Source organism: Kogia breviceps, chromosome 5 (assembly GCF_026419965.1).
Source record: "Kogia breviceps isolate mKogBre1 chromosome 5, mKogBre1 haplotype 1, whole genome shotgun sequence".
NCBI lineage: Eukaryota > Metazoa > Chordata > Mammalia > Artiodactyla > Physeteridae > Kogia > Kogia breviceps.
In genome coordinates, this window is record NC_081314.1 from 39,340,834 (window position 1) to 39,368,184 (window position 27,351).

At 35.8% G+C, this 27,351-nt stretch overlaps 1 protein-coding gene across 3 annotated transcripts in view; it reads right to left on the bottom strand.

Moving 5' to 3' along the window:
• TOP2B (DNA topoisomerase II beta) overlaps window positions 1–27,351 on the bottom strand; it is a 65,673-nt gene that overhangs the window by 22,379 nt on the left and 15,943 nt on the right. For 2 of the 3 annotated variants that reach the window (XM_059065568.2, XM_059065570.2), the window contains exons 2-19: window positions 23,247–23,417; window positions 22,290–22,380; window positions 20,909–20,972; window positions 15,356–15,501; window positions 14,422–14,519; window positions 13,501–13,713; window positions 9,954–10,127; window positions 7,910–8,011; window positions 7,689–7,826; window positions 5,665–5,803; window positions 5,193–5,350; window positions 4,935–5,060; window positions 3,892–4,002; window positions 3,703–3,808; window positions 2,353–2,462; window positions 1,927–2,019; window positions 1,715–1,829; window positions 201–322 (exon numbers count right to left, since the gene is read on the bottom strand). In XM_059065568.2, coding sequence (XP_058921551.1) covers window positions 201–322; window positions 1,715–1,829; window positions 1,927–2,019; window positions 2,353–2,462; window positions 3,703–3,808; window positions 3,892–4,002; window positions 4,935–5,060; window positions 5,193–5,350; window positions 5,665–5,803; window positions 7,689–7,826; window positions 7,910–8,011; window positions 9,954–10,127; window positions 13,501–13,713; window positions 14,422–14,519; window positions 15,356–15,501; window positions 20,909–20,972; window positions 22,290–22,380; window positions 23,247–23,417 — 2,277 coding nt within the window. The remainder of the gene's footprint in view (window positions 1–200; window positions 323–1,714; window positions 1,830–1,926; window positions 2,020–2,352; window positions 2,463–3,702; window positions 3,809–3,891; window positions 4,003–4,934; window positions 5,061–5,192; window positions 5,351–5,664; window positions 5,804–7,688; window positions 7,827–7,909; window positions 8,012–9,953; window positions 10,128–13,500; window positions 13,714–14,421; window positions 14,520–15,355; window positions 15,502–20,908; window positions 20,973–22,289; window positions 22,381–23,246; window positions 23,418–27,351) is intronic. The other variant, XM_059065569.2, reaches the window with a different exon arrangement.

Here is a 27,351-nt window from a genome sequence, read left to right on the forward strand (position 1 = left end):
ACAGACAGAATACAACATTCACATTCCCAATTTTCTAAATGGATTTCCTAATTTTTATTAAAACCCAAACTCTCAACTCTTTTACATTTCCAAAGAACTTAAAAAAGAAAAAACCACTTTATTATGCTGAATTATCCATCTACTACCCTCCTTCATGACCATAAGTATAGTTCTCAATTAATTCCAATCTCCATGCTTACTTCTCCATGATGATAAGCAGACATCTCAGCAACAGATCCAGCCAACTGTGCAACTTTTACTTCGCGTTTATCATTCCTCTTGAAACAGGTAAATAAAACTTTTCGTTGGCCTGGTTTAAAGCCTATTTTTAAAAACAACAACCCTCTTTTAAAAATATTGCTCGGGATATAGTTGTAATGTTTCTTTTAGTGACAACAATGTTTTATATATTCAAGAGAAAAAAGCAAAGATATAGTTTGCTTCCAAAAAATAAGTAAAATTGTTTACTTGAGATTCTATAACAAAATGAGTACATACTAACACATCTTATACCATCTCAATCTATTCCAAAGTGAAGAACCAATAGAAAGACACCCTCTGATCTTAAAGAACTGCTCAGTGGCACCAAATTCCTTTCACAGGAGTTCCCAAACATTCATGTGCCCAAAATGCCAGTTGTGATTAAAGTACCAGCAAGCCATCAATGAGCCTGAAAACTTATTAGAATATCCTAAATCAGGAAAGCTCTTATAAAGAAGAGATGTGTTCTGGTAGTTAAGAATGCAGGCTTTAGAATCTCACTAATCTGGATACTCTTCTCAACTTGGCCATGTGACTTTCCACAACTTATTAAACCATTAAGTCTCAGTGTCCTCATCAGTGTTAACAGAAATAATTACCTTCCTAATAGGGTGATCATAAGGATTACATGAGATAATGCAAGCAAAGCACTCTGCCTCCTGATCACTCTTCTTGCTCTAGGCCAATGAGCATAGTAATAAACTTTTCAGTATATGCTAGCTATCATCATCATCATCGTGGGCCCAGAGCATGGCAGAAGCAAAAGGATGATAAAATATGGCCACTTTCCTTGAGAATTTTACAATCTAATTGAGGAGGAAAATTAACACAAGTAAAATAAGAGGCATACAATTATTGGCATAGACGTTTATAGGCATCTGAGACCAATTTAGACGGCAATTATTAGGGAAGACATCAGAGAACGGATGTAACTTAAAGCTAGAACTACATGGATTAGTAGAACCATCTGTTATTAGCTGAAATACCAAGGAACATGAAGATCAACTAACTTGCTATAAGTTATAAAAATCAAAATGCTCTAGATAGAAGACTAAATCTGCTCTAAGTACTGGGTAGCAGTTTAACTTTTTTGTCAAGTTAAATAAGTTAAAAGCATTAGGTTTTGGGTATTGAGGAGTAAAGGTGTTTTTAAAATTCAGTCTCCAATAAACACTTTAGAACTTATCAAAATCACATTTTACTTTTTATTTTAAAAAGTCTCCAACAACTTGGGGCAAAAGCTTTAAAATTTTGCAAGTTAATTTTCTTTAAAAGTTCAAAACGGGTTTGAAAGATTCAAATAAAGAATATAAAATTTCAGAACTACTAAAACATCTCAAGAGCAACTTCAGAATTTTTAAATTTATTATAAGGATGGGTTAAAGTACATGAAATTAAAATATACTCAATGACATACAAAAATGAAAAAGATTGTTAAACAAAAGCTACTTACCATCAACAAGAGATGGTATAGATCTTTCATTGTCTGAGTTTGAGAAAAGAATCAATTCCTTGTTGATGAAATCATTGTAAGTCAAATGCTTTGTTGCTGTACCATATAAAAATTGCTAAGAGAAAAGTTATACAGCAATTATGTCATGATTACTGCATGAATTTTAGCCTTTTTCTCTTTCTTCCCCCAGATCACCACTCTTTATGACTAACCTCTGGTAAGCCATGTAACCTACGCTGTCTCCGATCTTCCATAAAATTTGTTAACCATTCTTTTCTGTCATCAATCTTCTTCTTACTGAAAGCCTGAAGGATTCCAGGTAACAATGTCATACGTTAAAAATAAAAAGAATTTCATTATAAAATTAAAATTTATAAAGGCAAATAACTATTAATTTCTGGGAAATTAACTTTTTTCCAATATGCTTTTATCAAAAATACACTTGAACAGTGGTGTCTGAATTAAAGAACTATGAAAGCAGGGCATAATCTGCCGTGATGGGGAATGACACCAAGATTAACTAGGTTGGGCTTAGAATTCTAAAGAGACTTATCACAGAAAACCAAGATTGGGAAGAAAAGTATGGCAGAAAGAGGGAATAGATATTAGGAGAGACTTTTTAAAATGAACTTTGTTACCAAGGTAATGGCAGCATCATCTTCCGGACCAGCATATCTAAATAAGATGCGGTGCCTTTCCATATCCGCAAAATATTCCTTGGCTTCCTTAGCTGTACTGGTACCCAACCCTGCACAATTTTAAAAATAAAAGTGGAAACAAGCCAGACAAATACTGTATGATCTTACTTATATGTGGAATCTAAAAAAAAAAAAAAAATCTATGTCAAACTCATAGTAACAGAGCGTAAAACGGTGGTTGCCAGGGGCTGGGGGGAGAGGGAAATGGGGAGATGTCAGTCAAAGGATGACTTTCAGTTTAAGATGAGTAAGTTCTGGGGAATCTAATGTACAGCATAATGCCTATAGTCAATAATACTGTATTGTATACTTGAAAATTGTTGAGAGGGACTTCCCTGGTGGCACAGTGGATAAGACTCCGTGCTCCCATTGCAGGGGGCCCGGGTTCCATCCCTGGTCAGGGAGCTAGATCCCACATGCATGCTGCAACTAAGAGTTCACATGCCGCAACTAAGAAGCCCGTGAGCCACAACTAAGGAGCCCACCTGCCACAACTAAGGAGCCGGCAAGCCACAACTAAGGAGCCGCGAGTCACAACCAAGGAGCCCGCAAGTCACAACTAAGTAGCCCACCTGCCACAACTAAGACCTGGTGCAACCAAATAAATTAATTAATTAAAGAAAATTGCTAAGAGAGAAGATCTTAAAATGTTCTCTCCACAAGAAAAAATATATATATATAGGGATAATGAGCAATATCCAGAATATGGGAAATTACACAGGACAAACAATCCAACTTTTTGAACAAATAAATTACAAGAAAAAATATGAAAAGAGAAATAATATATTAAGATTAAATAGACTTATCAACCAAATGCAATATGTGGGCCTTGTTTGGATACTGATTCAAAAAAAAATAAAAACTATAAAAATGAACATTTTTAACACAATCAGGAGAATTTTAACCTGGATTGAATATATAAGGTTATTAAAGAAAGGTATGATAATGGTATTATGTACAATAAAAAAAATTCTCTTGGAGATACATACTAAAGCAGTATAGAAATAATTAATGCCTGGAATTTATGTCAAACTAATGGGGTAGCAATGACAAGAGTTCAGATGAAACAAGATTGGCTGCAAAACGATGACTGTTTAAGAACACAGGAAGCCCATTATACTACTCTCTCTACTTATATAAAATTTTTCCCTAACAATTCTTTAAAAATTAGCCATAGCTCTTTCTGAAAGCTAAAAGAGACAAACTTTCAAAATATTTTACAATGCTCTTATAAAAATAAATTTACGTCAGTAGTAACTTCACAAAATTTAAGTGTTTTAGAATACAAACCTTTGTAGTATTTTATTTTCCAGGCTTTCTGGTTTTCTATATGTTTTTTCCACTCATCAAATTCAGGAATACTATAGAAGGAAAGTTCCTGCTTATTTTTGCTAGCCTTAAATGAATAATAAAAAAAAAATTAGTTTTTCTGCTACTGTTTAAGACAACAGTATAAAAATATATTAATGTAAATAGTACCTTTACAATAGGAGTAATGAACTCTTCAAGAAAACCATGCTTCAAAAGTGATGGCCAATTGTGATGGATGAAATTAATAAGCAGGCCTTTTATGTGAGAACCATCTTGATCCTAAATAAATGTTAGTAAAGAGTGCTATAATAATTCATGAAATATAATTACTTACAAAACCAAATTTTTAGATGTATGAATGCAGCAATGAGGCAAAATTCCATTCAAATTTTACAACTGTGCTTTACAAAACATTCTTTGGATGATCACAGTAATGAATTTTTTTTCTTAAAATTCAAATAAAGAATATAGCTAAGTGACAGACTAAATCTTTCTGTCATTAAATATGCTACCATTATCTTTTTATACAGTTTGCCCAGATTTCACTAAAAGAATGATTTAAAGATGGAAATTAATGAAACAGGGTTATAATGCTACTTCACTGGAAGGAGAAATCCATGGAGTATAGGTATTCACAAGTCTTCTCAACATAAAAACTGATAAATTTCTGCTTAAAACTATACAGCAGCTTCTCATTGAATATTTTATCTAGAAATCCTTTCAATTAGAGGATGTAAGAGACAAGCAGTTGGATGCATGTGTAATTCTTCCTTTTCAATTTTCTACTTCTTTCCTAATTACTGCCATTTCACTATTCAGGTCCTCCAATTTTTTTGTGCATCCCAAATTATGCCATCATATACAAATATTAGCCATTATCCTATTGATTAATCTTTCTTGTAAATTTCACCATTTCCTTCCTGCTTATAGATAGGTGGGCTTCAACCCCATAATACTACAGTGTGTTCTACTCTTCCCATACTTGTTGCATTTAAAAATATTTTTTAAATACCTAACCAAAGAGGTGGTTACCATAAATTAGATCATGTAGAATGTACTTCACACAAACTGTGCCATTAAACAATATCCTCCCCCGGATGTAAATACAATCACTTCCACGTCTACTATCTTGGGACAAATCTCATGAAACAAATATCAAAAGGACATTCTGAAAAAGATATGTTTTAATATGTGCCAACTTTTAAACCAACCTGATCAGTCATAATCATAATCTTCCCATAGCGTAAGGTTTTCAGTGATTCTGCATCATCATAACTTTTCTTGTATTGTAGACCAACTATCTTAATGATATTGTTTATTTCTGCATTCTCCATGATCTGTGCAAACATGAAAAGGATGCAAAGTGTTTTAGAGCATCTCCAGAGACAAAAGGTGAGTCGCAGGGATGCATAAAGCTCACAGTGCTAGCAAGGCACTCAAGTGCCACGCGCACAGACGCAGATACGCACCTGCTTGTGAGAGGCCTCCCGCACGTTGAGGATCTTGCCCCTGAGGGGGAAGACCCCGTACCTGTCCCTCCCAATCACGCCCAGTCCGGACACGGCCAGCGACTTAGCAGAGTCCCCTTCAGTCAGTATCAGCGTGCACTCCAGGGAGTGCCTGCCACCTGGGGGCAGAGGACACACATTCCAAAGTTCTCAAGTCCACACATGAGAGCATGGAGCCAAGAGACTGATGATCGCAGTGACCACGGAGCACTGTAAGAGCATCTTACACCATGCTCAGGGTACTTAAAAATTAAGTGCATTTTATGGAACTCCTGCCCCCCCAAAATTAGTAATCTGTGGTAAATATGGCAATTTTAGTGAAGTAAAACCATACTCTGAACATAGAACCCTATGCTCTATATGTGGAAAGTTAAAACAGTCTCTAACTGAATAAACACAAACTTAAAATCTAAAAAAAAAATCTGAACCTTACCAGCATCATTAGCATCATCCAGTTTGGGAATACCTTTGATTTTACTGTATTTTACTGATGAACACTTCTTGTTCAGCTGCGTCTGAGCCTTAAATTTCACCCAGTTCAGGATACTTTCCACAATGCCACAGTTAGAGGCCTAAAAATCAAAGAGTAATAATATACAAGCAAGCCAGAAGTTTATACACTTAGCTAAAATTAGTGTAATACTTGGAATCTGTGCAGTTATAAGGCAAAACAATAGTAGTGATGATAATAACTGTGAGATATGCTGGTAAATATTATTCTAAATACAGTAAAACTAACTCAGGCAGCTATTCACAGTGACCTATTGTACTGAAATGTAAACACATGAAAAAAGGTCGACTTTACTACATATGAAAAAAGTTCTATTACAATAAACTCCATAAGAAATATACATAGCTTTTGTTACAAGTTAGTTTTGTGAAAATTAACACAGTAAAAGCTGATCCACCTATGAATTTACTACCTGGGAAATTTTAGACACTGACATTTTTGATGTCCCTCAACACAAAAATGTGAATCTTGAATTCCCTATGACAAAGAAATATTAACATGAAGGGAACATTAGGATAAACTCAATATCTTATGGGAAATTCCCTGGTGGTCCAGTGGTTGGGACTCTGTGCTTCCACTGCAGGGTTCAGTCTCTGGTCGGGGAACTAAGATCCCGCGTGCCTCATGAAGTGGCCAAAAAAACAAAAACAAAACAAAACAAAAAAACCTTATGAATAGTCCTTATTTTTTAAAAGTTTGGTACTGAGGATTTCAACATTACATATATGTCATTCTGCAGTGAATTAACGTGTGACAAGATGTCAAAACCTTCCCCCAACCTCCCCGCAAGAAAAAGTAAAGCGTCTCCAAACAAAAGTTGGAGTTATTTATTTTTCATCAACCTGCGTAGTTTGATTTTAGGTGTATAAAATAATTATCTGGAATGTTTCAGATATAAAAAGAAGTGAACTATGTTGTCGAATCTAAACTTTCTCTGCCAAAAATGAAAATGTGTAAAATTTAAAATCAAATTACAACTGTTAATGAGGGCAGAAATTTGGGCTATCATTAACATTGGGTCATCTATATTCAGAATTCATTATGATTAGACGCAGCAGTACTATTCTATAGGCCTTTAACTAAAACCTAAAAAACAACTTTTGTTTTTGTTTGTAAGACCCCACCTTCGAAATTCCAATACCAGAATTTGATAAAAATATTACTTCTACTGCAATTACATGCTACTCCTCCAAAAAACTATAAACTTCCAAAGAGGAGGGGCTGTAATTTATTCATCTTTACATTCCCAGGGCAAACATATTTAAAGGCACTTCAGATATGATCATTTAATATATGTTTGATGGTCCTGGTGAACAAGAGAACTGAGGCAAATCTTGCTGATACATAAGAGGGTATGAGAAATTATTAGCAGCCACAAGACTCAGTTATAAATAGAAGATTTATTATTTATTTATACTCTCACCTTCTTTCAGAAAAGTTAAGGCAGCCTAAATAAATATGTACAAAGTAAAATGAAATTTTAAAATATGTAGAATATGGTAAATTTTATGTTATGCATATGTTAACAATTTTTTTAAAAACTACATAAAGGTAAAAATCAGTATATGAATTTGAAATAAGTAGAAAAGATGAAATCAGGAGTCCTATAAGGACCTGTACACTTTATAGAGGCAAATCTGTCTTTATAAAGGACAATGAAAAGCTAAAAACACAATTAGTTACATGAGTCCCCACTTTAATGCTTGGCAAAATAATCAACTGCTTTATGAAACAGTGTCTATCTACCCTTTGAAGCTTTCAGAATCAAGCATATTAGTTTTTAGTATAAATATGCCTGTAACCACAATTAATATAAGAAAGAAACTAATCCGAATAATTAGAATGATTTAGAATAATTAGAATAAATACATCAAGAAAACTACTTAATCAACTCTCAATAAAAAACAAAACAGAAAACACTGAAAAATAATACAGATTTTACTCACTGCTTTAAAAAACTTTTCTGACAGTTGGCATTTGGATCCAAAACTTTTGGGCTGCAAAGTCATGTTTTCCTTAGTCTGAGAATCAAAAGTTGGATTTTCGATAAGGCAGTTAATAAAAACCCATATATGGTTTTTTACCTGTTGAAAACATATCAAAAAAGGTCAATATCAGAACTGATATTATTTAATAATTCAACAGAATATATAAAAACATCACTTACTTGAAATGGTTTCACTGACACACCAGCTTTGTTCTTTTTCTTAACTACTTCAATCAGTTTACCAACAACTTGGTCTACTACATAATCCACATGCCGTCCACCCTAAAGAAGGAAAAAAAATAGAATCCAAAATCTTCTATAGTTAAGGTAGCAAAATAGTTACATATTCATTTTTTTCTAGAATGAGCATTTAATCTTCACCACAACTTTGTGAATTCAGTACGACTATATTATTAACGCTATTTTCCAAAGAGTTAAGATGAGTCTCAGAATGCCAGAGGTGGGATTTAAAAAATAGTCTTTTTGGCCATAGAGCCAATTAGCAACTCCATAAAACTCCATACAAGATGAAAGCAATTGAATAAAAAGAAACATGGAAGTGAGAATGAACACTGGCCTGGTGGTGGCAGTGATACAAGAATGACACTTAGGAACTGTGGCAGCCATTGACAGTTGTCCATTCAATATCCATTCTCTCCTTTTACCTTACTGACAAACCCAAATTTGTTTGTTTTTAACTGGCAACATACCCAATTAAAAATATTCACCAATCTAGACTCCCTTGCAGCTTGAGGTAGCCACTTGACCCAGTTCTAGCCAGAGATGCTAGCAGAGGTCTACTGGATGGGGCTTCCAGAAAAACTATTGCATTCTTGATCAAAGGTGAGAGGCTCTATCTAGTTGGCATATGCATTTGCCCAAACTCATTCTCTCTCCCTAGAACTTGGAAGGGTGCAGCATGAGAACGAAAGCCAAATGCTAAGGGTGGCAGAAGAGAAAGCCAGGAAGAGCATAGGTCCCTGATGACACTCTGGAGTCACAGAATCAGACTAACACTGCCTACCACCAGTCCATAGTCATATGAGGAAGAATAAAACCTTTACATGTTTACAAACCACTGTATACTAGGTTTCTGTTACACATAACAAAATGCAATCATATCTGATACAGATTTCTGTTGACTAGAGAAAGTGATGCTAGATTATAAAAAAATAGAAAACAATTTAAAAAATAAGTTCAAACTTGAGCAAGAGTGACAAAGTGACAGATCACTGCTTTAGCTTATTCTAAAATACACACTTGTAGTGTGTAGTGCCTAATATTTTACTATGTAGTGCCTAATATTTTACTATGGTCAATGGATAAATGCTTATAGATGAGAAGAATTTCATTTGATGTGGAAATGTAAAAGCCTACAGAAAAGGGTTCAAACTCCTCAGAATGGCAGATGGCAGATAACGCATTTCACAATCTGACACCAAAACAGACTCATCCCCTATTATTTGTTCTTTTTTTTTTTTTTTTTTTTTTTTTTTTTTTTTTTTTTTTTTTTTTTTGCGGTATGCGGGCCCCTCACCGCTGCGGCCCCTCCCGCCGCGGGGCACAGGCTCCGGACGCACAGGCCCAGCGGCCATGGCTCACGGGCCCAGCCGCTCCGCGTCATGTGGGATCCTCCCGGACCAGGGCACGAACCCGCGTCTCACGCATCGGCAGGCGGACCCCCAACCACTGCGCCACCAGAGAAGCCCTATTATTTGTTCTTTTACACTCAAAACTCAGAGAATACAGAATAAGGAATTTGTTATCATCTAAATGTCATAAAATATAAATGTATTCAATTATAAACACTAATCATATAAACTTATTTCTCAATGGATGTTTAAATTGTAAGACAGCTATTTCATAGAAAATAAGCTTTCCTTTTCATAAGTCAATTTTGATTTCACAAAAGCAGATTTGGGTTTCTTGTTTATTTTATTATCTTTTTTTTTTTTTTTTTTTTTGGCGGTACGCGGGGCTCTCACTGTTGTGGCCTCTCCCGTTGCGGAGCACAGGCTCCGGACGCGCAGGCTCAGCGGCCATGGCCCACGGGCCCAGCCGCTCCGCGGCATGTGGGATCTTCCCAGACCGGGGCACGAACCCATGTCCCCAGCATCTGCAGGCGAACTCTCAATCACTGCGCCACCAGGGAAGCCCTATTTTATTGTCTTTAATGAAGCACTGTTATACTACTGACTTGGAAACAAAGAATTAGTGTACTTACTTTTGTTGTTGCAATGCTATTTACAAAGCTGATTTGCTGGAATCCTTTTTCACTCAGTGTGAGACAAACATCCCATCTTTCATTTGCAAGTTCATGAATAACTTTTAGGGCGACTCCAGTTTCATCCAACTTGTCTTTCACATAAAGATCTACATAGCTGCGAAATCCACTTACCTAATAATTTGGAAAACAGAAGCAAGAAACAGTTTCTCTCCTACTGGCAGCTGAACTAGGTGAATGCCACTCATACTCTCATTTCCCCTCATTCACAACACCTCTCAATCTGCAGATCCCAACCTTATTCTACTCCTTGATTTCTGCCCTTTAAAAAGGAATTCATTTCCATAGGTACTTGACAAAGAGAGGTTATGAAGGGACAGCTGGAGAGTTAAATTATAAAATCTTTCAAAAGTTTAAATTTTTAAAATGACCAAGTACACCTCCAGTTTGAGTTGACATGTAGAGGACAAAGAAGAAGTTTTCTTCTCCCTTACAAGAAAACAGCTGGTCAGGTGACAAATTTTTTATGTATCTTCAAAAGTTTGAGATCACAGGACAGCTGGCCATCCTAAGTCTGAAGAGAGACAGGTATCTGTAGGGAGACACAGAACCTAAGCTTTTTGCTTAACTGGGACAGGAGCTACTTGGTTATATAAGTCCATAGGAGCCTTAAGCCAGAGCTTCTGACAAACTGCTACAGGACACATGTGGACTGGTGTGGGTGTGTGAAGAACTTGAGGGCTGTGGTCAAAGGGTTCCTTACTCTTTTCCAGGAACCGTAGAGCAGGTTTTCACAGGGCAGATCAGAGAGAATCCAGAACAAGTTCCCCCCATGGGGCCAGCTGGGGGAGAAGAGCAGCCACTGGGAATCCCACCCAGACCCCCAGACCCATCTCCCTTATCAACAAGAAAAACAAACAACAACAGCAGCAAAAAACCCCTTAATCCACAGGGGGAAGGGCACTGCCGGAAAGCCGTGGTGAAGTATCTCTGCAGCTGGCATGAAGTAATTCTGCCCCGGGCCACCCCACCTCACCCCCATCTCATTTAAGTTTACATTTTTAAAAGGCTTATTCTGCAGGGCAGGGAGCCTAAAGGATACCGAATCAGAACACTGGCGGTTACCTGCTGCAACTAGGGCAAGAGAACAGAGGACAAAGGGACAATCCCCACCTCCAGCAGAGGGGCAGACACTCTTGTGAATGCCAGACCCCTGAGACACGGGTTCACTGTACGCTCTGAAGCCAGAGACTTAGTCAGACGTGGGGGTCTCCACAACCTACAACCGGGCTAGCAGGCCTCTGATAACAACAGTGGTTCTCAGCTGGGAGAGCTACACAAGACAGACCCTCCTTGAGGGGCAGCTCCAAGGGAAGACCCAAAGAGAAGAGAAGGGACAAAAAACAATCTGAAGTATCTGGTGCCCATAGCAAAAACAGACTGCAAATACGGCCCAGTCCCTGTCCAGATTAACATAAACTCTCACACTAAAGCCTAGGTGCTCCATATCTACTACCCTATACAACATAGCTGATTTTCAGCAGAATCTTACAAGGCATGCCAAAAGGCAAGAAAAAACACAGTCGGGAAAGACAAAGCAATCATCAGAACCAGACTTCGATGTGTCACAGATGTTTTAACTATAAGATAAGACATTCAAAATAACTATGGCTAATCTGTTAGTCTCTAGAGGAAAAGGCAGACAATATGCAACTTCAGCAGAGAGACAGAAGCTTTAAGAATGAATCAGCTGGAAATCCTAGAAATCAAACACAGTAGAAGAAGAATGCCTTTAGCAGGCTCAGCAAAAGACTTGAAACAGTAGAGGAAAGAGATCAATGAACTTGAAAATACAGCAATAGAAATTAAACTAAAACACAAAGAAAAAACAGAGTGAATAAAGCAGAGCAAAACGACCAAGAGCTTGGGACCCTACAATATATGCATAATTGGAACACCAAAAGGAAAATAAAGAAAAGCATGTAAGAAATATTTGAAGAAATAACAACCAAAATTTTTCCAAAATTAGTGACAGACACCAAACAATAGATCCAAGAAGCTCAGAAAACACCAAAGTACCAAGAAAACCAAAAAACACCACCAAAAAAACCAACCAACCAACAACAAAAAAACCCATATATATACCTAAGCATAGCATACTCAAAAACCAAAGACAAATAGAAAATCTTCGAGGCAGCCAGAGGAAAAACACTTTACCAACAGAAAAAGAAGGATATGAACTACAGTAGAAACCATGCAAGCAAGAAGACAACAGAGTGACATTTTTAAAGTATTGAAAAAATTAAACTGTCAACCCATAATTCTACATTCAGTGAAACCCTGTATCCTTTGGAGTGAAGGAAAAGAAGGACTCTCTCAAACATAAACTGAGGGAATCTATTGCCAGCAGACCTATGCTACAGAAAATAAATATTAAAGGAAAATCTCCAGGCAGAAGGAATATGATTAAGATCAAAAACTTAGATCCACAGAGAAATTAACAGCATTGGAAATGGAATAAATGAAGGCAAAATATAATTCTTTATTGTATTTTTAATTGCTCTAAAAGATAACTGACTGCTTAAAGCATTAACAACAACATCACTAGTTATGGAAACATTTCTGCCATCATTTTTTCAAATATTTCTTCCACCTCATTCTCTTTCTTCTTCTGTTGTTTATAGCACATGTAAAAGTGAAATGTATAATGTACTGTTATAAAGTCCTTCCACTACACATGGGATACATGCACCCCTATGTTCACAGCAGCACTATTCACAACAGCAAGACATGGAAACAAGTCCATCGACAGGTGAATGGATAAAGATGTGGTACATGTATACAACAGAATACTACTCAGCCATAAGAAATAATGAAATAATGCCATTTGCAGCAAAGTGGATGACCCTAGAGATTATCATAAAAGTGAAGTCAGACAGAAAAAGACAAATATCATATCATATCACTTATATGTGGAATCTAAAGAGATGATACAAACGAACATATTTACAAAACAGAAATAGACTCAAAGACTTAGAGAACGAACTTGTGGTTACCAGAAGGGGAAAGGTGGAGGGAGGGATAGTTAGGGAGTTTGGGATTGATGTGTACACACTTCTATATTTACAATAAAATGCCTTTCCATGAAAAAGTAAAGTCCTTTCATTACACATGAAGTGATAAATTATTTGAAGGTGGACTCAAATCATTTACAAATGTGTATTATAAACCCTAAGGCAACCATTAAAAATGTTTTAAAAACAGGTATAATAACAAGTAAATAAAGGAGATAAAATGGAATCATAAAAAAAAGCTCAATTAAAACCAGAGAAGGCAGGATTACAGGGAAATAAGAAACAAACAACAAATACAATGAATAAATAGCAAGATGGTAAATTTTAATCCAAATGTACCAATAATCACTTTAAATGTGAATCATCTCAACACACTGGTTAAAAGAGATTAACAGATTAGATTTGAAAAGCAAGATCTAACTATAAGCTGTCTACGAATTAACAAAGCATTAACTATTTTAGAAGACACTTACAGGCAATTTCTTTCCATTAAACATAACCTTGACTCCTTTGCATGAACCAGCCAAATCGTAAGCTCTTCTGGTCATGAGAGCCACAATGTCCTTGTCAAGTTTCTCCATCTTAAACTTGGACAGATCTGGTTGGAATGTTATGCATGTGTAATCTTCACCATCAAAATGTTTAATTTTGGCTTCAGAAGTCTTCATCATATTATTCATCCATGTCTTTAAAAGAAAAAATATTCAAACATTTCTATAATGCTTCTATATTTGATAATACATAAAGACTCAGCTAATGAGATAACACTCATTTACCACAACTATATCTGTTTTCCAGCTTCACAACAAACCAAATTCTTAAAACTGATATTATAAATGAAAAAATTGTAAATACTACTATTATAACTTCATGCTGAAAATAAGCAAAATAAACTGCACAACTTTATACATTGTTAAACATCTTTCAAATTCTTCAACATGACCATACAAAATTTTACAAAAATAAAAAGGTATGATGCTTTTCCTGACAAAATTATTTTAGCCTTTGTAAAATTTCAAACTATTTTCAAAGGTCTACAAAAGGGAAATATAAAATTTTGAAGTGTAAATTTGATGAATCAACAAGGAATCTTTCAAACATGCTAAGCGGATGTATTTCAATCTGCCTATGAGGGTCAGGACATTTTCCCTATTGCTTAAATAGGTTAAAGGAAAAGTCTGTTAAGTAAAGCATTTGTTTTAAAGGAATAGGAGAAAGATAGGTTTATGTAAAATATCCCAGGCATTCTGAAGTCTTTTTACTCTGATTACTTGCTTAATGCTTTAAAAAATGTTATATAGATTATCATTGCAATTTACCTAAGGTCTATTATCTTTGCAAAGCAACAAACATGATTATTTTAAAAAAAAGAATTAGGCACATTTCTATCATACCTGCTTAAAACTATGTTTGTATTCTTTGCAAGCAGTTTCTACTGTAAACTTTGTACTGAAAATATTACAAAGTTTTGCACCATAACCATTGCGACCACCTGTAAAAACAATTAAATGTGAAAGGTTTAATGAAAATGATTTTAAAGAAACTTTGTTAACTCACCTACCATACAGCAGGTCTGTTGCAAAACAGTTTCCACTTACTGAAATAAGCAATTGATGATAATGCAAAGTATATTTAGATTTTTCATTTAAAGAAAAATACAATTAAGATTTAGCACATATAGTAAAATTAAAATATGCATTTTTTAGATTCATTATCTTCATCACAACTTCAAAAACATTCTTTGTATCTCCTATAATTCAGTAAGTCTATGTATGAAATCTGAGCTTTCTATCAAAGTTACTTCTCTATTACAAAATTTTAATCTATATAACTTCCTAGAGCCTTGGTTTTGGAAAAAAAAATATTAATCTACTTAGGAAATGTAAATAAGAAAAACATCTGGTTTTGGTCAAAGCACTTTCAACTATATTCAGAGTCTAGACTTTCAATCTTGACCCTCTTAAAGAAATCAGTTTAAAAGCAATTTAATTGATACCAAAAGACATGGTGCTTATGTAAAAACAAATTCACATAAACAGGAATCATACACATCTTATTTTCATCAGGACTCTAATTCAAAACCCAAACTGTTAGCCAGGTTAGAGCTCCAGGAGTTCTAGCAGAAGTCAGCGTACTATGAGAGTTAAGTCTCTATCAGACTATAACCAAGAAAACAATTAAACATGATAGTTTTTAATATATTAATTCTGAAAAGGATTTTCTAATAAAACTATACAGATTTCCTTTTCTGTAATATTTTATATAGAAATAGTAAGAGAGGGCAATATTTTTCAATAAAAATTCTGATCAGCCTAAATCAGACTTTACCTGTTACTTTTTTCTCATCATCGTCATAGTTACTGGATGTTAAAAGCTGTCCAAAAATTAATGCAGGAACATAAACTTTCTCAACTTTGTGTTCTACGACCGGAATGCCTTTCCCATTATTCCAGATGCTTATAATGTTAGATTCACTGTAAATAAACAAGCAGAGTTTAGAGCTTAAAATAGTTACAGCTATATCAAAATTAATTTACATCCAAAGTAATGTAACCCAGAAAAAACCTGAGTTTGCCAGCCATTACCAATTGGGAGACACTCACTCGTCTTCCAAGCAAATACTTGCTGAGGACACACATTTCTATCCCTGAGTCAACTCAAATTAGGATCACTAAGATCTGCAGGTAATACTGCAAAATTTCTCAGGAAAAGAAACTCTTCTCAGTAGTAAAAGCAGTGAACCTTTTATAAGAAGCCAGCTATCAATTTCATTTTCTTTTCATACATATTAGCCATGATCTTCCTGCTTCACCCTGCCAGTCAACCACCTGTGAACCCAGGCTCTGCAGGGCCAGTGGCCACGGCCATTTTTATTTCCTACCTGACTGCTGAGCAGGGCAGACAGAAAAGGAAAAACAGCCTGAAATGTACTCCATTCTCCACCTAAATGTTAGAGGGTTGTTTGTATTGTGGCAGTCATTGTTATAAACTAACTTTAATGGTTTTAAAATATGTTAAGTATTACCTATTTTAGCTCTTCTAGGTTTTCAATCACAAAACCATCCATCTTAGTCCTAAATGGCATGGATAGTTCTAAATGGCATGGAGTAGAAGTTCCTACAGTTAACAGCAACTTGACATAGGCCATAGTCCTGATGGAAAATTTTGCCTACCCTATTGCTTCAGGGTAGTATATATTACGATGCCTTTACCCACTTAGCCAAATGTGCAAAGAAACACAGCTTCACTGAGAATTACCTTAAAAAGCTACCATTTGCCAATCTGATTCACAATTATTCTTAGACACACTGTTTCACTCACACATACATAGCTTAATCTCTCTAGAGTTACTAAAAGTAGTTATTACAACTAAAAAAAAATGTTATAAAAGCCAAAATGAAAATCAAAGATCCAGGAGGAAATTAATTAGATTTTTTAAAGTTTAAGAAAAAGAAACTAAAAAATAACTTAACACATCATCTTCTTTCCCTCACTCTACAATATAGGTTCAACTCTCTGAATCGTGGAGACTCAAATTTTGATATCATTTTTATTCATATCTCTTGATCATTCTCTAAAGTCGTTTAGTCAAGACATTAATTGGTCCTATTAGATTTGTTTCAGCAGTATCCAACCTTTCTTCATTCCAAATGCCAGTATAGGAGTCTAAATTAGCATCACCTTAAATACTGTTACTGCAACACTGCTAAAAAACAGAGCTAGCCACTCCCCTTAACTATATTCTGATACCACAGCTCTCCTCACACTACTGTTTGCTCCAGGACACATCAGTAGTTTAAGTGTCTTCTATTGCATGATCCAGGACCATTATCCAAATCATTACTTAGAGTCAAACTGAACTACCACTATTCTGCAACATGCACCCTATTTTCCTGCAGGTCAGTTTTATTACTTGTCCATGTTCATTCCCAATTCTTCCATTTCTTTGTTTATTGGTCTTTCCCTTGCCTATACTACCTTTTCTCTCTTTGTCTAGCCAAATTTTACCTTAACTTCAAGGATCAATTTACGACTTCAGTTCTCCCACAAGCCTTTTACCCAGCCTAAAACAATGTTTCCCAACCTTCCTTATATTGAAACTTGCAAAAAAATCTGAAGTATTTACGGGGGACCTCAGGACATAATTAGTTTAGCTCACTTGTGGGTAAACACTCTCTACAGAATACACAGCTGAATATTTAAGTATGTAATGGTTTCAAATTAGCTACTGTACTTTACCTTGTGTGTCCTAAATGCAGATGTCAAAATAGTGGGCCTTAGAAACAAGGGCCATGTATTGCATTACTTTTTTAGACTTCCAAATAGTTCCTAGCATGGGCTTAAAACCCTGTAACTTATTAAGCACCTTTTTTTTTTTTTTTTTTAACAAGACACTTCATGGAGTTTAAAACTATAGAGAAGAATTCTGAAGGAAATGAAGAAAGGCAATGAATGGAAAATTACAAATATTAAACATCTCAGAATGACACAAAAAGTCAACACACTCATGAGAAAACCCTTAACATTTCTTCATCCTACTTAGTATATGTGGTACTATAATTAAAATAAGGCACTTTGTAAATGCATTATCTTCATCACAGTTTCAAAAAATGAGGCTTGATATCAAGTACATTCTATAAGCCTGTATGAGTATGAAAATGAAATTTTCTATCAAAGTTACCTATTACAAAATTTCAATCTATTTCACTTCCTAGATCTGGTACTTATTTCTATAATCTCTAAACAATGATTCAGAATTCTATTAACTATATTCTTTGCTCCATCAATAATCTTCACAGAAGTATTAAGAATGATGTCCTTGAATAAGCTATAAATAAAGTTTTGAAATAATTAAAGCTAATGCAAAACATGGAAAACAATCTAAACATCCAATATTCATTAGCTGGAAAGAGGTTAAACAATGATGACATCCTGACATAATAAAATACTTAGGAACATTAAAAAGAATTAAGTAGATCTACATAAGTTAATAAAGAAGGCTGCCCACATATGTCAAATAAAAATTGAAAGATACAAAATAGTATACAGAAGGCGATATTTAAAAAATGTATACATATATGTACATATATTTCAGTATGAGTGTGTATTATTTTTTGAAAGCTACAGCTTTAAGAGTTTCAACCCTGAATAAATAAGAATATTTAAGCTAGAGAAACAGAACTCTGGTTAATGTGCTTTCCACAGTTATTTGATTTTAATCAAATAGATGCCAACAAATAAGCTGTTTCAATAACAACTAACCATTATGTTATACTATTTAATGGGTTTTAAGCTCCCCTGTAAGAAGTTGCTTCAAATTCTCTTTCTAGAATTGCTGTCCAAATTCTGCATGGCATCCCTTGCTAATCTATTCCTACTTTTTTGTTTGTCTTTTTGTTTTGTTTTGTTTTACAACCATGGCTGTTTACTTAAATTTTATTCCCACGTCACGGAGTATTATCAAAAGAGGAATAAGAGCTAAACTGTGCTGTGTATCCTCTACACTTAATCCATTAACTATCAAAATTTAACCTCTCTTTTACACAGAGTTCACGGACACACATGCACAAAGAAAAATAAAATCTGCTATACAAAAATGTTAAAAAGAATGAAACCCAACGAATATAAAAAATGGACAGCAGAGAAAAATGGGTCAATAAAATAAACAGCCTAACAGCACTTTTTCCCATCTGAATTCTGCTTTAAAATGACTTCTTAATTTAGAAATCTAACTTTTGCAAAAATTGCATCTCTGAAATAAAATTTATTTTAATAAAAGTAGCATGAATTCTGTAATATATGTAGTAAATGGAAAACATAAGGAATGAGTTTATGGGAGAATATTCACAAAAGTCAAAATGTTATTGTTGGGCTTCCCTGTGGCGCAGTGGTTGAGAGTCCGCCTGCCAATGCAGAGGATACGGGTTCGTGCCCCGGTCCGGGAAGATCGCACATGCCAAGGAGCGGCTGGGCCCGTGAGCCATGGCCGCTGAGCCTGCACGTCCGGAGCCTGTGCTCCGCAACGGGAGAGGCCACAACAGTGAGAGGCCCGCGTACCGCAAAAAAAAATACTATTGTTAAAATTAACAAATAAAATATAAATAAATAATAAAATATAAGGATCAGCAACATGCCCCCAAAATGGTTGTCTGTTGCCAATTTTAAATATGTGTGTGTATAAAATATATATTTTAATTAGAAGCAGGAGAAAGATTCAAGAGTCTCTCATCAATAATTTATAAACAAAAGTAAAATAGGAAAGGAGAGGTGAAAAATATACTACCTTCACCCTTTTTTCCTTGGAATAGTCAACTATGAATTTGTTTTATATACATATTTTATATGAAATAAAAGAATTTTCCAGCAGAAGCAGTTAAAATGACTTAGAGATAAATAAGAAAAAAACCTGTTATCTGATTGCCATTAAGAACCAAATAAATTTAGTTATAATTCTATGACACTCTTATACTCACACAAAAATGTCTGCTGAATGAAAAGGGAGTTAGAAAGAGTGCAATAAAGGCACTAGTTACATAGAATTACTTTGTCCCAAATCTGTAATAAACGTAAAGTAAAGCCTACCACCAAGAGTCATTATTTGGTCTACAGAGCTGTTTTATAGCTCACTTCTTGATCACTTTGTTATGATGGGGTTCTACCTAATCTTTTTTTTTAAGGCCACATTGTTGGATCAATGTGGTCAAAACAATTAAGATAAAAGAACCAAATATCATAACCATGTTCACCATGAATATATTTAAGAAAAGGCCTTCTTCCTTAGTTTTCAGAGTCTTTCAGTTCTGATTTTTAAAAAAGCTTAAAGATATCAAAAATTCAACATCTATTACTCCTTACTAGCTCTCCTAAAACATAATAAATGATACCATTTTTAACTGATAATTTCCTAAATATGGAAGAAAAGAAATCCTGGCAGCCAAAATTTCCTTTTAAATGTCAGCCTATGTTGCAACTTGTAAGTGTCCTGTGCATCTTACCATACAGATTCTCAAGAATTTATTTGTTATAGAAATGATGCAAATGAAAAACAAATAAAAAAAGAAAGGAAGGAAAAGAAAAATCAAGAACTTCAACAGTATAGTTATGTGGTAATAGTTTCATATAAGATACAGTCAACTTCATGGTATAACCAAATATAAATTATATTTTTATTGTATCATTTATCTTAACCATGTCCTTAAAATTAGATTACTGACAGTAAGGCTATAACTGAATTATTAAATTTTCATGTTAAAGAAAATTTTCATGTTAAAATCATACTAAATCACTAATTATAAAGGATAAATGTAACATAATATTTCACAAAAGCAGGAAAATAGGATAAAGTTTTAAGTTAGAAATACTTTATTATTTTCACTCCCCCTCAGTCCTCCAAAAAAAAAATCACTGTAGTTATCAGCTGAATACCTGGTACATATAGTCTATGATACCAGCAGTTCCCAATTTACAAATGTTATAAATGGAAAAGTCCAAATGTTGGTTATGAAAAAGTAAATTTAACCCATAATATAACTGGAATAGTACTAACAATAGCCCATAGCCTTGAGTACCAAAGCAAAAATAAGAAAAGACTGATTATTCTAGCAGCTGAAACAGTATCCACAGCATCAAAGAGGGAGAAAAATGGTCTCCAAGCACTCCCATAAAGAAGTACTGAATACTTTGGAGAAAAAGATCATGAATGATAGAGGAAACTATAAGAGGGTAGCATTCTGGCCAAAAGAGGCAAAAATAACAAGGTCTCAAGCAACAAGAAACTCAAGAGTACTAACTGTATGCATTATTCCTTTGAGGAATGTTTGAAGTTGAACATCTGAATAAAACAACTTAGCATAAAAAAAATTAAACTTGAAATATACTTACGGATCAATAGAAACTTTAATACAGGTCATGTTCTTATCCCTCTGTTTATTGTCAGCTGCATTAACTACAAAATTAAATATTTTGGTAAGTAATAAAATATATAAAAAGTTATAATAAATAAACATACAATGACATACATAAACATACAGCTACATGTGCATCACTACTTAATATAAACATTTACATATGGTAATAGTTAATGAAAATAATACTAACTTCTAATACAAAATCTTATTTTCCAAATAATATTCTTAAATTTTACATCACACCAAATTACGGTTATGTCTTCTACCACAAAACAAGGGGGGGATGATTCTATGGTATATAAAAACAAATTAAGTAAAAACAAACATCTGCAGTTTACAATCCCCTATCCAGGTCTAAAAGTAAAATATCAGGTTTAATTATATTTTATCTTGGCAACACATAACTACTTTCTCTTGCTCTCCTTCAATAAACTAGTGATTTTATAAACAGATTGAGCCGAAACCAGTTATTTTTGAATTAGAAAAGCACTCTTTAGCATCTTTAGAAATCAAAATTTTAAATTCTATGAACTATAACTGATAATACTTGCATACATTAACCACAGCTTCAGTGGTTAGCTAGCTGTCAAACTGAACTTCAATCACAGAAGGAATATGCTCCTGATAAACACTGTGTAACCTAAAAGTAAAACTGGAAGATAGTTGGCAGACAAGAGTGAAAAGTACAAAATGTTAAGTAACCAGTTTTACTCTTCTATCCTTTTCCCAAAGACCATAAGAAGCTTCAAGAGACCCAAACAACCCTGGTAGGAAACCTCAAGTGGCACTGATGAGTCTCTATAGAGAATCCTTGGCTAAAGTTTCCAAAGTGCAAGCCTGCCTTAGGAGTCAATTAGGTATCCACACTTTATTGTGATTTAACTAATCATGTGATTTGGAAAGGACAGAGGTATTTGGAACAATGGTCGTTAAACCTGGTTGCCCAACAGAAATACCTAATGTGTTGGTGAAAAACCCATTTTTCTGTGTCTCAACTCAAACCTGATCTGCAAGGATCAGGTCCTGGAATCTATATTTTTAACGTGCCCTCCCTGTTGACTGGAATGTGAGGAGCCCCAAGATGACTGCACATACAGGACCATACAATGACCCTGGGATTACTGATCAAATACAGCACATGCATTTTACAGATGAACAAACCGAAACATAAAGACATGACGTCCAGAGATATAAACATATTACAGCAGGTAATACAGATTTTCTGAAGAACATTTACACTCAGCATAAAAACCAGAGATATGCCTTTAAAATTTATAAGTCTGGCTTTACATATATAGGGACATTATAATGATATCAACAGAAACAGATGCATTAAACCTTAAGCAAGTACTCACCCAAAATTTCATCGAAGATCTTGTATAAGCCCGGCACAAAGGTAACTTCTCTGCAATTCATTCCTACATCTTCATCATACACCCACATGAGCTGCATTGAGAGAAAAGTTCAAAAGAACTTATGGAGTAAAAAATATTTAATATCAATTTTACAAAGCATAAACCCATATTTGTCATTTAGTCTGTAAATACTTAGATCTTCAAAGCAGAAAAACATACTACTTCAGCTGCAATCAACCTCGTTGTATTCACCTTCAATTCAAATAGCCTCAAAATAGAGAAATTGTTCATTTTGTATCAAGTCTGTGTTCTTACTCATACATAAAGTCAGCTTTAATATAAGGCACCAAAAATTGTTAGAAACAGTATTTAAATAAAATAGGAAAAAAATTACATTTACTTTACACTTTTACTTCACACATTATATTTTTCTGTAGTATAAGTAGCACAGAGTAAAACAGTATGAATGCAGCATGATTTTGGAGTCAAAGACACCTAGCTTTGAATCCCAGCTCTCACTAGTTGAGAGGTCTGAGCAAGTTACTTAAATTTATTTAAACTTCAGTGTCCTCAATTATAAAATGGAGATAATAGTACCTACTTCACAAAACTGCTAGAAAAAAATTGCTATGTGTAAACCAAGTCCATAGTAAGAATTAAACGATAGTCATCAATGTGTATATATAAATTCTAGAATTTAAAATAAACCACAGCATGAACTTCAGAACTTTTAAAAAGTTCACATAGCACCATTTTACTGTATACTTCTCAGATAGTTTTTAGCTCCCAGTTTTTTCAATTTCTAGTGAAAAATTAAGACATTTCTACCTCTTAGATCTCTCTCCCTACTTTCTGTTATTACCAGAGACATGAAATTGTGTACTCACAGAGCATATACTTACAAAATTTTATTAAAAAGTAGATACACATCTAATTTCAGTAAAATTTAATAATTACCTGTGTCAATGGCTCCACCGACCCAATGTACGTATCAGGACGAAGGAGAATATGTTCAAGTTGTGTCTTTTTCTGATACACTCTCTCGACAGACAACTTCTTTGAAGAATCATTTTTGTTTGCAGTTTCTGACTCTTCTTTTTTTGCAGCATTGTTCTGATCAAAAAGAGTCTAAAATTAACCAAAAAATCAAATTTAAATAACCTACCAAGGGGTAAACTAAAATGTATATGGACACATAACATAGGTTTTCTCTTTAACAACAAAATTACCTTTCAGGCTCTGATTTTTAAGTTCTAAAGAGAACACAGGTCTATTTACTGAAAATCTAGTACCTTTTATAATACAGTGTGAAACTGCAGTTTTGACTGAGCCCAAAAAGTAGGTATACATAGTCACCAGAATAGCTAAAACAACCTACAACTATTCAATCAAGAAATAAATATTGGAAGAGCTTCAAGAAGGCAGAAGAGTAAGACGTGGAGATCATCTTCCTCCCGACAAATACATCAGAAATACATCTACACGTGGAACAACTCCTACAGAACACCTACTGAACGCTGGCAGAAGACCTCAGACCTCCCAAAAGGCAAGAAACTCCCCACATACCTGGGTAGGGCAAAAGAAAAAAGAAAAAACAGAGACAAACGAATAAGGACAGGACCCGCACATCTGGGAGGGAGCTGTGAACGAGGAAAGGTTTCCACACACTAAGAAGCCCCTTAGAGGGCGGAGACTGCGGGTGGCGGAGGGGGCAGCTTCGGAGCCACGGAGGAGAGCGCAGCAACAGGGTGTGGAGGGCAAAGTGGAGATTCCCACAGAGGATCGGTGCCAACCAGCACTCACCAGCCCGAGAGGCTTGTCTGTCACCCGCCGGAGAGGGCGGGGGCTGGGAGCTGAGGCTCGGGCTTCAGAGGGCACATCCCAGAGAGAGGACTGGGGCTGGTGGCGTGAACACAGGCTGAAGGGGGCTAGCGCGCCACAGCTAGCCGGGAGGGAGTCGGGGAAAAAGTCTGGAGCTGCCGAAGAGGCAAGAGACCATTGTTCTTGGGTGCGCGAGGAGAGGGGATTCCGAGCACTGCCTAAACCAACTCCAGAGACGGGGGCAAGCCGCGGCTATCAGCGCAGACCCCAGAGACGGGCATGAGACGCTATGGCTGCTGCTGCCGCCACCAAGAAGCCTGTGTGCAAGCACAGGCCACTATCCACACCTCCCCTCCCAGGAGCCTGTGCAGCCTGCCACCGCCAGGGTCCCATGATCCAGGGACAACTTCCCCGGAAGAACGCACGGCGCACCTCAGGCTGGTGCAACGTCACGCCAGCCTCTGAGGCCACAGGTTCACCCCACATCTGTACCCCTCCCTCCCCGCGGCCTGAGTGAGCCAGAGCCCCAAAATCAGCTGCTCCTTTAACCCCGTCCTGTCTGGGTGAAGAACAGACTGCCCTCAGGTGACCTACACGCAGAGGCGGAGCCAAATCCAAAGCTGAACCCCGGGAGCTGTGTGAACAAAGAAGAGAAAGGGAAATCTCTCCCAGCAGCCTCAGGAACAGCGGATTAAAACTCCACAATCAACTTGATGTGCCCTCCATCTGTGGAATACCTGAATAGACAACGAATCATCCCAAATTGAGGACGTGGACTTTGGGAGCAACAATACATATATATTTCTTTTCTTTCCCTCTTCTGTGAGTGTGTATGTGTCTGCCTTCTGTATGTGATTTTGTCTCTATAAGCTTTGCTTTTACCATCTGTCCTAGGGTTCTGTCTGTCGGGGGGTTTTTTTTGTTTTTTTTTTAGTATAGTTTTAAGTGCTTATCATTGGTGAATTTGTTTTTTGGTTTGGTTGCTCTCCTTTCTTTTTTTTATTACTTTAAAAATTTTTTTATTTTTACTAATTATTTTTTATTTTAATAACTTTATTTTTTTCTTTCTTTTTTTCTCCCTTTTATTCTGAGCTGTGTGGATGACAGGGTCTTGGTGCTCTGGCCAGGAGTCAGGCCTCTGTCTCTGAGGTGGGAGAGCTGAGTTCAGGACATTGGTCCACCAGAGACCTCCCAGCTCCACATAATATCAAATGGCAAAAATCTCACAGAGATCTCCATCTCAACACCAAGAACCAGCTCCACTCAACGATCAGCAAACTACAGTGCTGGACACCCTATGCCAAACACCTAGCAAGACAGGAACACAACACCACCCATTAGCAGAGGCTGCCTATAATCATAATAAGGTCACAGACACCACAAACACACCACTGGACGCAGACCTGCCCACCAGAAAGACAAGATCCAGCCTCATCCACCAGAACACAGGCACTAGCCCCCTCCACCAGCAAGCCTACACAACCCACTGAACCAACAAACACTAGGGGCAGACACAAAAAACAATGAGAACTACTAACCTGCAGCATGTGAAAAGGAGATCCCAAACACAGTAAGTTAAGCAAAAGGAGAAGACAGAGAAACACACAGCAGATGAAGGAGCAAGGTAAAAACCCACCAGACCAAACAAATGAAGAGGAAATAGGCAGTCTACCTGGAAAAGAATTCAGAATAATAGTAAAGATGATCCAAAATCTTGGAAATAGAAGGGAGAAAAAACAAGAAACATTTAACAAGGACCCAGAAGAACTAAATAGCAAACAATGATGAACAACACAATAAATGAAATTTAAAATTCTCTAGAGGAATCAATAGCAGAATAACTGAGGCAGAAGAACAGATAAGTGACCTGGAAGATAAAATAGTGGAAATAACTACTGCACAGCAGAAAAAAGAAAAAAGAATGAAAAGAATTAAGGACAGTCTCGGAGACCTCTGGGACAACATTCAACACACCAACATTTGAATTATACGGATCCCAAAAGAAGAAAAAAAGAAAGGGACTGAGAAAATATTTGAAGAGATTATAGTTGAGAACTACCCTAATACGGGAAAAGAAATAGTTACTCAATTCCAGGAAACGCAGAGAGTCCCATACAGGATAAATCGAAGGAGAAACACTCCAAGACACATATTAATCAAACCACCAGAAATCAAATACAAAGAAAAAACATTAAAAGCAGCAAGAGAAAAAAAACAAATAACAAACAGAGGAATCCCCATAAGGTTAACAGCTGATCTTTCAGCAGAAACTCTGCAAGCCTGAAGGGAGTGGCAGGACATATTTAAAGTGATGAAAGGGAAAAACCTTCAACCAAGACCACTTTACCCAGCAAGGACCTCATTCAGGTTCGACGGAGAAATTAAAAGCTTTACAGACAAGCAAAAGCTAAGATAATTCAGCACCACCAAACCAACTCTACAACAAACGTTAAAGGAACTTCTCTAGGCAAGAAACACAAGAGAAGGAAAAGACCTACAAGAACAAACCCAAAACAATTAAGAAAATAGTAATTGGAACATACATATCAAAAATTACCTTAAAAGTAAATGGATTAAATGCTCCAACCAGAAGACACATACTGGATGAATGGATACAAAAACAAGACCCATATATATGCTGTCTACAAGAGACCCACTTCAGACCTAGGGACACATACAGACTGAAAGTGAGGGGATGGAAAAAGATATTCCATGCAAATGGAAATCAAAAGAAAGCTGGAGTAGCAATTCTCATATCAGACAAAACAGACTTTAAAACAAACACTGTTACAAGAGACAAAGAAGGACACTACATTATGATCAAGGGATCAATCCAATAAGATATAACAATTGTAGATATTTATGCACCCAACATAGGAGCACCTCAATACATAAGGCAAATGCTAACAGCCATAAAAGGGGAAATGGACAGTAACACAATCATAGTAGGGGACTTTAACACCCCACTTTCACCAATGGACAGATGAGTTCATCCAAAATGAAAATAAATAAGGAAACAGAAGCTTTAAATGATACATTAAACAACATGGACTTAACTGATATTTATAGGACTTTCCATCCAAAAACAACAGAATACACTTTCTTCTCAAGTGCTCATGGAACACTCTCCAGGATATATCATATCTTGGGTCACAAATCAAGCCTTGGTAAATTTAAGAAAATTGAAATCATATCAAGTATCTTTTATGACCACAATGCTATGAGACTAGATATCAATTAA